Raw genomic sequence first — 9783 nt, 5'->3', positions numbered from 1 at the left:
ATCTGCATGCTAAATTATGATCAACAAATGTATAATATCATAACATATAATTAAAGAACTTTTATAGATATGTCGAGAATTAATTAAAGCATAAATTTGCAGCCAAAACATGTTAAAAATAAGTGGTAATAAATTATCAAGATCAGTACTATAATTTTCGCGTTATTTAATATATTGATCATGAAATTTTAATTTATTTAAAACACTGAACTTCATAATTGCAAACAACATAAAGTTGTTTAGTGATTTTAGACCAAATTGAGTATATGTTGTTACCCGATCTTATCACGTTATAGAACAATTTTTTTTATGTACAAAAATTAAATAAAAGAAAAGTCTAATGAACATAAACATTTAATATTCATTATTGATGTAAGCGAAAATATGATATTAATTGTTTAATTTTTACGAGTTTTCTTCCAGATAAATGTGAAAAAGCATGTATGTGATGATGCCAATATATATATGGCCTATTTGTAAAAAAAGTCCAAATATTTACGTGTGTTTGCAATTTAAACCAAATCTTTTAACTTTTGTCATACTATCCAATTTCATTTTTATCGTTGTAACTATATCCATTTTTTTTCTAATAGATTTAAATGTATTTTCAGCTGAATTTATATACTAAATCCGTAATTAGTAAAATCCATTTCTAATAATTTCAAACTTTAACTTCTAATCTAAAAAAAACTAAAATAACGTTAATAGCTAATTCTAGATTTTGCGACTTTCGGTGGTGGAAGTAAAAAAAGAAAGCAAGTGTAAAGCTAATAATGATCGAAACAAAATTGAAAAAAAAAAACAAATAGGTATTGTACCGAAGTGAAAGATTAAAAAAATTATTAAAAAAATTAGATAAAATTGCAACAAAATTGTAAAATTGGGATAATAATAAAAAAATTGAAATGTTTTGTGTAAATTACAATGCAAAGATTTAGATATTTTACAATTAAACCTATAAATATTGCTTAAACTGAGTTTTCGAAATTTCTTTTCACAAGAACTTTACAGTTATTATAGAGTTTACTCATATGAGAGTGATCCACTATAAACACAATCTAAATACGAATTTTCCCTTATGCGTACCCTCTCGATGACATCGAACGAAAGTTTTGAATTGAATACTTTGAAGTAGAAGGGTTTAAAAAATTCAGATACCAGACAAATTAATGTAGAAACTAAACTATTGTGAGGATTTATATATAATTAATAAATTGAATTAAATGGAGCTCAGCTTAATTAATTGAACTTTAATTGGAAGAATCTTGTTTGAGAAATTATAATTCTTTCTAAACTAATTGCATAGAAATTTAGGTGTGCTACAAAGGATTTCACATGCAATTATTTCACACCCTAACATGTAAACTCTTCATTTAAGAAAATGATTATATACAAATGGATTCTTGATAGATACAATTATTCTAAAGAACAATGAAGTAGAACACACAAATAAAAATAAACTTACCTTGAGTCATTGCCAATAAGAATAGAGCTATTTCAATTGCAATGTATATACTCTCTCAATGCAAATTCTTGATGGGAAAAATAAAATGTTTCAATGCAATTAGAAAAGTGAAGAAGAAAAAAGAATTAATAGAAGCCTTTTAAATAGAAGGAGCGAATTAATTTCTTTACCAATGAGATAAATCCTTACAGGTTCGGACAATCTGCCAGGATATATTTTCATTTATTTACCTTTCTAGCATGATTTCCAAATGTTCAATGAACCTATAGTGGACCTAAATGGAGCGTTGTTTGAGTGTATCGCAACGGTTGTCTTTCTGTATTTCTTCTTACGTGTCTTAATTATATCTGATATCACACGGATGAAAATAAAACCTGATTTGTATCATCTCTTATTTTAGTATATTGATTATGATGATTTTGATGTGATGGAGTATTCGTGATAATAATTCATAATAAATTTCTTGCATAAAAAAGAAAAGCCTAATTTTGGTATATTCAACAACTCTAACATAAAAATTATTTGAATTTTTTCATTGACACTTATGTAAAATAAGATGAATTTGCAATAGTGTGCTTAGCATGTTTAGTCCAAAGTTGGCTATGACTAATTGCATTGCTTTTTTGAAATCATTTTTGAGGAGTTAGCGCTTGTAAAAAAAAAAAAAAAAACTCATCGCTTAATAGAATGATATCCAGACGTTTATATCATTTGATCTAAAATTCGTTGGTAACTGATTTCATCGCTAGTTTAGTCACACCCATATATTGTTTCTTTTTTGAAGAAAAAACTAGTGAAATTTTCAATACTATAAATAAAAATATCAAATCAAATCAATTTCAGTAATACCCATATTTTTATGATAATATATATATATCTATATCTATACTATATACAAAACCAAGGAGGGGAGGGGAACAAGCACACATACATTAATGCTTTTAATATTTTATAAAAATATAATTATTAATTAAAAAAGTGTTAAAATAATAATTAAAGTTAAAATACTAATTAAAATAAATTACTTATGTTAAGATAATTGTCTAGAATATTAAGTAAAATAAACTACTTTAAATATTTAATTATTACTATTTCAATTATTCATTAATTATATAGAATTTTAACTAACATAAATAACTAAATATAGTTACTAGAGTCAGAGTACTAATTAAAATAATCTACTTATGTTAAGATAATTATTTAAACTACTAATTAAAATAGACTATTTCAAATATTTAATTATTGCTATTTTAATTATTATTTAATCATCTAGAATTCTAACTAATGTAAGCTACTTCTAATTCTAACTAAAATAAACTATTTCAATAAATTATTATTTCATATTTTCTATTTAAATTTTCCATAATTATAAAATTTGAGTATATACTAACAAAATTTAAACTATTAAAATAATCATCTAAAATATTAAATACTATTTAATAATTTGACGAGTTACACTACGAGTAAAGTGTGAAACACGTAAAACGACACTAGTTATTAATAAAAGAACTAAAACACAGCTTGATCAAAAATTATATAAAAAAACATATTCAAGAAAAATAAAATAAAAGGTTTAATTAAAAATTTAGTATTTTATAATTTTCAATCGTGTGGGTGAAACCTTTTAATTTTGCGATACGGAAATCCGTCCACACCCCGAATCCGATTGAGATTATGTTAAAAATAAAATCTTCTAATGAAAATTTTAAATTTTCACTACATCTATGTTTCAAAAAAGAAAGTAATAAAATTTACAAATAAATTATAATTCAACTTTATCCAAGAATAATTTAAATTTTTGCTCAATCAATTTATAAGTAGTTCCATAGAAACATTTCAAGTTTATCCAAATCAATTCACAAGTAAATTATAAGTTTGAAATTGTTAATAGATTTAATTGGTTTTAATTTTTGAAGCTGCATTTTAAAAATTGAGTTAAATGTTATATATTTTAATGCACAAAATCAATAAACTTGCGCTATGTATTAATTCATAAAACTGATATTATTAGATATTTTTTTATTATTATATTTTTTTATACTATAGTAGATTTTATGATGAATGTTATTTTAATTTATTTTAAAATAATTTTTACATTATTCAAATGCATTGTAATTGTATACATATATAATGAAATTAATTTTACTCTTTTTTAAAATCTATGAGTGATACAGAGCTACGTAAGACATTTTAAAAAAGGTTAATGTCAAAACAATTCACAAACTTTACATGTTTTTTTTATTTTAGTTATGGAGTTTAAATTTTGTCATTTTAAACTACCACCTTTTTTTTAAATATGAATACATGGCGCTGAGGTGGCACTCATTTATTAGTGTAAAATGATCTCCTCCTCAGTGAATAAGTATACCATGGAGCCATGACTCCTCAACACTGTGTATGAATTTGAAAAAAAAGTTGTAGTTTGTGCACGAAACTGACAAAATTTAAACTGCGTGATTAAAATGAAAAAACATATAAAATTCATAATTTTTTTTGACATTATCCCTTCCAAAAATAATATCTAATGAAAAAAATAATATTTAATGAAAAAGAACAAAAATATCATTCGTTTTTATCAACAACAAAAAATGTCATTTATTACTTTATTTCATAAAAGAATGTAAAACACAACTATAAAAATTATTAGAAAATGCAAAACACTGGAATTGTTTTTTAATTATTATAGAAATTGTTTTTTAAATCATATTGATTATCGAGCAAGTTAGCGTAAGACCCCTCACGTATATTATAATTCACAGTTTGATATTACTTATTTGATAAAAAAAAAATTAGATACCTCACTTTCAATTATGTTAATAGTTTTGGACTTTTGTTAATTCCGTTAATAATTTGGCAAACGATTTAGTATCACACTTTGAGTTCCGTTAAAAATTTGATACTTTATTTTCAAACAATTTGCTATTTTATTTTATATTCCGTTAATAATTTGGTAGAAAAATATAAGATAAGGTTGTAATTGTTTGAATAAAGAAAATAAGGTACAAAATAAAACAAGAAGTATTAAACTGTAAATTATGCCATATGTGAAGTGAAGACTCCCACAATAATTTGCTCTTAATTTGTTTTTTTAAAGAAAAAAAAGTCATTTATGATCTTAAGGTTTGTCTCTATGATCAAAAAAGCTCTCAACGTCCAAAAAAGTTTAAATTTACCCCCAACATCTTAAAAAATAAACAACCAGACTTTCCGATTTTGACAATCAGATCTCAAACGTCACAACTTAGTAGGTTAAGTTCATAATGGTGTAGATCAATTTAATTAAAATTACTATATTTTTTTAATTTTACTTAGTAATGAATGGTATGAATTTATTTAATTTGTGTTGGAATGAATTGGAGGAAATTATAATCCCAAAAAATTACATTTAAATTTTTCTTTTAAAAGGAAAACATTTTGTTGCAAGTCATTAATACAAAGTTTTGAAATCAAAGATGAGTATAGCTGAACATTAACAAAGACGAAGATGTGGGTATTATCCTGTACTTCTCCTGCTGCTTATCCTGCGCACTCGGTGAGACTCTCGACGCCCACTGTTAAAGTCCATTCAAGTTCTCAACTTTCTCTTCACCACCATCATAACCCATTTGTTCCTGAGGTCAATTCTTGCTCAGAATTTGTTGTAACTTATTGTTTATTATCCCAATTTTGTAATGATAATCTTTGTTTGCAAGTGTTGTGTAAGTTAGACAAAGACTTTAAATTTGTTATTTGCCTTTTGTGTTACCTAACATTCAGAACTGTAGTATCATTGATTTAGGTAGCACGGACACGGATACGGGAAAACGGGACACTTGGAAGGTTTCCTATGTAAAATATGAAGTTTTATGTCCGAAATATTTCCGAAACGGGATATGTTGATTGAATTAAGTGTCCGTGCTACCTCGTTGATTGTTAGTTTGGCTGTTTTAGAATGGTCGTAATGAAGAAAAATCATTATATAATGAGTGTAATTAATAAAGCTTGGATCTTTTTCATTTAAGATGGCATTAAGTTTTCCGGAAAACTGCTGTAATTAACTTCCTTATTCCTTATTTCAAGCATCAGGTGTTCTAGTTTTAATCCTTATGTTTCTCATTGCATGTATTAATTGCTGAATCTTCATATGACCAAAACCTGTTTTTTTGTTGCTGTTTTCGTTTCAATGTGGAGACTAGGTTGTAAAAGCGCTGGATTCCTTGCACACAGAATTTAGAGCTGTGGATTATTTGGTGGCATGCAATACCTCTCGTGTTCTTAAAGCTTTCCAGAATGCTCGGGTTGGATCTCATGTAAGTATGCGCATTTTGGATCTATTTTACTAGATAAAGTTTAATAATTGAGATAGATACTGATAAGATGTCAATGTACCTTTCCGTAGACGTGCGAAATTGCTTTGAAAATTCATTAATGTGCCCTATCCTAGAAAAAGAATTAGGCTGCATCTTCATCTATCAGACAAGTTAGTGTACAGACGAATGATTTGAAGGCATGCACTTGTTTTTGGCTATCCAGAGCCTTTACAATGTGCTTAAATCTGTTTTTGTGTCAATCTCCCTCATCAAATGGTGATGGACGTAATGAAATCGTACTGATGGATTGAGGTCTGCAAATGTGTTGTTCTTAATAGTTGTTTCATACTTATGCCTCTTATCAGCATTTTGGTGGATCCACTGGCTATGGTCATGATGAAGCTGGGGGACGCGAAGCACTTGACCAAGTATTTGCAGAAATTGTAGGGGCTGAGTCTGCAATAGTTCGCTCACAGGTGTTACCAAACTTTTGATTTGTGTTTACGCATATTATTTGTTCATTTAAAATACTTAATAACTTTAGTTATCTTTTGTTCTTTAGTTTTTTTCAGGAACCCACGCCATCACCTGTGCATTGTTTGCTTTTCTGAGGCCAGGAGATGAGGTTAACTTTTGATTCTACTCTCCTATCTCTGTTTCAAATTTAACTTGGTACTTTAATACTGTTTTCTGTGAACTGTATTTTCCTTATATGGTTTTGTATTAATTGAATCGTCAGCTCTTGGCAGTTGCTGGCCCTCCTTATGACACCTTAGAGCAAGTTATTGGAAAACGGGACTCTCATGGATTAGGTTCCTTGAAGGATTTTGGAGTGAAGTACCGAGAAGTTCCGGTATGTTTTATAAAATTGTATGGAACAAAATTTAACTACTAATCACGAACATTTTACTAACATGATGCTGTTGCAGCTTGCTGAAGATGGTGGACTTGACTGGGATGCACTTATGAGAACTGTAAAACCTCATACAAAATGTGCGCTCATACAAAGATCTTGTGGTTATTCATGGCGTCAAAGTTTAAGCGTGGATGATATAGGGCGAGCTATAAAGATTATCAAGGTCGGCCTTTGGAATTAATAGTTATTTTAAACAATTGTGTTCTACATGCATGAGTTACATGGTTTTCCCTTGTGTTAAGTAATGACAACATTTTCATTGCACACATTCCCGTGAGATAATGAAATATCTTGAAATCATGTTGAAGTCATTTTTTCTCCTTTAAAAATGTATTCATATGTTTATAGTTAAATTCATTAATCACAATGAGGAATAACTCTATTTTATTCACTTGCATCTCAGTCTGCTGAAAGTTTCATCCTGATAGTGTTATTTAATATATTTACTTTTCAGATGCAAAATCCTAACTGCTTGGTCATGGTAGATAATTGCTATGGTGAATTTGTTGAACAAATTGAACCTCCGATGGTGGTATGGAATATGCAATTTGTGTCTGTGTATTTTGTTAATTATTTATTTATTCTCCCTGAAGTGGATGAATATTTGTTTTGGTTGATGGTGAGGCAGGGTGCAGATTTGATTGCAGGCAGTTTGATTAAAAATCCAGGTGGAACAATTGCACCATGTGGTGGGTATGTTGCAGGGAGGAAAAAATGGGTGGAAGCAGCAGCTGCCCGTCTCTCAGCACCAGGGCTTGGAACAGACTGCGGCTCAACCCCTGGTGATATTATGCGGACTTATTTTCAGGGGCTTTTTCTCGCACCTCAAATGGTTGGCGAGGCAATCAAGGTATTTGATTTTATCTTTTCTGCTTAATATATTTTCCTACTTCCAACAAGTAGTGAAGTTTGCTTATTTTCCTTCTATTATTAAAGGGTAGCTTTCTGATTGCTGAAGTCATGTCATCTAAAGGGTATAAAGTGCAGCCTTTGCCACGTGCCACGCGTCATGATACTGTCCAGGTTTGTCTTGTTGTCTTGCATCCTTCTTGTGCAAACCTGATACGATTAATTTGCTAGTGGTAAATTTATCAATACAATTTCAACCTATCAGAACCCTCAGATATGCTTTTAATTAGTAGCAGCTAATCTTTGTTAGATGAATTGGTTTAGTTAAAGGATGGTCTTTGCATCTACCGAATAGCCACTTTGATATTTTTCCTTCTCTTTTAGCTAGACCTTAAATTTCAACATGTAGATCTCGAACCTTGTACTTTTTCTCTGTGGATTTTCTTGTAATTAAAGGCCTAGATCGTTATGAACATTGTGAAAGAAATAAAATGTTGTATATTTAGTATCTGGTTATGCTTATGTCAGAAATGAAGGGAAAAGTATTTACATATGGAGAGAATCTCATTGGCTTTGTGATACTTATCAGGCAGTGCAGCTAGGAAACCGAGACCGCCTTCTTGCTTTCTGTGAAGCAGTACAGAGAAGCTCACCGGTTGGTTCATTCACCAAACCTGTTGCTGGTTCAACTCCGGGATATGCATCAGAGGTCTTTCTATATTATATAAGATTCTATCCTTTATTCTATAGCATAGTGTCCTTTGTTTTTATTCCTTTTTGTTTCTAATTGATTGCTTACATCTAAATTTAAGAAAATTGTTTGTGCCAAGGGTTGCTTTCGGTTATTGCATTGTTCTAAAAAAATTATCAGACCCAGAAGTGTAGTTGGCATTATGTTCGTAAAATCATGGCTGATTAATTTTGAGAGAGCATTTCGATGTTGCTCTTGTTGAGCTCAACACTTGCAGTAGTGTATATGTGGGAGTAGGAGTATGCATTCGGATTAAACCAAACCGAACCTAATCAAACTTTTAATTTTTCTAAATCAAACCGAACTAGCCGGTTTGATTTATTTTTTCAGTTCGATTTATACCAAAAGTTATATATTTTTTACTTTCAAAATCAAACCAAAATGAAAAAATAAAATACTTATAATTTCAAATGGAATCAAACAAAATATTTGGTTCGATTCGGTTTCATTTGGTTTTTGCACACCCCTATGTGGAAGTGAGGGTGCTTTATATAGATTACCGAGTTCCACAAATGAGTTTGGTGTTTAAAAAAATTAAGATTGCGGTTTAACTTCTTTTCTCAGTTAAGGGACTTACTAAAAACTATTATGGGACTTCTTTTCTCAATTAAGGGACTTTGTTTCTTCCCAAGTAATTAGTCTAACATGAATATCTTAAACGTTATTGATCAGGTTATCTTTGCTGACGGAACATTCATAGACGGAAGTACAAGTGAATTGTCGTGCGATGGGCCATTGAGAGAGCCGTATGCAGTATTCTGCCAGGTTAGTCCTTGTCTAAAAACTTACTGTTTCGTTCGCCCAAGTATTGATTCAGTGAAATGTGAGCTACGATATATTTGACGGAACACTGCCTGATTCATTTCGCTGTTTCTATTCTCTAATACAGGGAGGCACACATTGGACTCAATGGGGCCTAGTTTTGGGAGAGATTTTAAAATGCATATGATTTTATTTTGATTTGACTGGCAAGAGAGGCAAATTATGTTCCATATCAATTGTTATCCAGGTAAGGCATCATGACCTTCCACATCTGTTGTACGGAAACTTGTTGAGTTGTATGTTTCCGCATTTCGCTTCTGTTTCTATTTCAGAAACATTTTTGAAACTATATAATAATATATTCTAGCAAAAAAAATCATTTTGCTGTTTTTTCTTCAGGGTCTTACATTTCTGTGCAACATAGCCTTCCGCAGCTTCCGCTAGAACAGAATCACCATTTTAGTCTGCAGCTGAGTAAGTCTCTATAGAGGTAGCTGTTAACGGCTTCAGCAATGGACGGATAGATCGACCGTGGCGCATCGAGATGCAAATATTTAATTCTTCTATTGATCAAGTCGTACGGAATTGGAAAACAATGCAGTAACACATTGCGAATAGAATAGATTCAAATTATATATTGTTGCTATTCACTGGTTGTCTATTTAATGACAACTCAATTTTGGTAATGCATATACGTACGAAAATTGGAATAACATACTTTTAGGTTTCTAAACTATACCTGCTTTGTTCA

At 29.9% G+C, this 9783-nt stretch overlaps 1 protein-coding gene across 1 annotated transcript; it reads left to right on the top strand.

Annotated features, from left to right (window-relative positions):
• Positions 1-4852: 4852 nt before the first annotated feature.
• LOC126668970 (uncharacterized) lies at positions 4853-9783 on the top strand. The gene is made up of 13 exons (XM_050362233.2): positions 4853-5081; positions 5641-5754; positions 6120-6230; positions 6317-6379; positions 6494-6607; positions 6684-6833; positions 7125-7202; positions 7299-7520; positions 7607-7693; positions 8109-8228; positions 8943-9035; positions 9160-9279; positions 9432-9783. The coding sequence occupies exons 1-12, from the start codon at positions 4950-4952 to the stop codon at positions 9217-9219; spliced, it is 1344 nt and encodes a 447-aa protein (XP_050218190.1). The 5' UTR covers positions 4853-4949; the 3' UTR covers positions 9220-9279; positions 9432-9783.

The sequence above is a fragment of the Mercurialis annua genome, linkage group LG2 (genome assembly GCF_937616625.2).
Source record: "Mercurialis annua linkage group LG2, ddMerAnnu1.2, whole genome shotgun sequence".
Lineage (NCBI taxonomy): Eukaryota > Viridiplantae > Streptophyta > Magnoliopsida > Malpighiales > Euphorbiaceae > Mercurialis > Mercurialis annua.
Note: the sequence above shows the minus strand (reverse complement) of the source record. Positions and strands in the feature narration are given on the sequence as shown.

Excerpts from the sequence above, each read along its gene's own strand:
- LOC126668970 (XM_050362233.2), top strand. The coding sequence starts at position 4,950 with ATGTGGGTATTATCCTGTACTTCTCCTGCTGCTTATCCTGCGCACTCG. Across the intron at positions 6,834-7,124 it reads GAGCTATAAAGATTATCAAG|ATGCAAAATCCTAACTGCTT; the intron begins GTCGGCCTTTGG and ends TTTACTTTTCAG. Across the intron at positions 7,694-8,108 it reads CGCGTCATGATACTGTCCAG|GCAGTGCAGCTAGGAAACCG; the intron begins GTTTGTCTTGTT and ends GATACTTATCAG.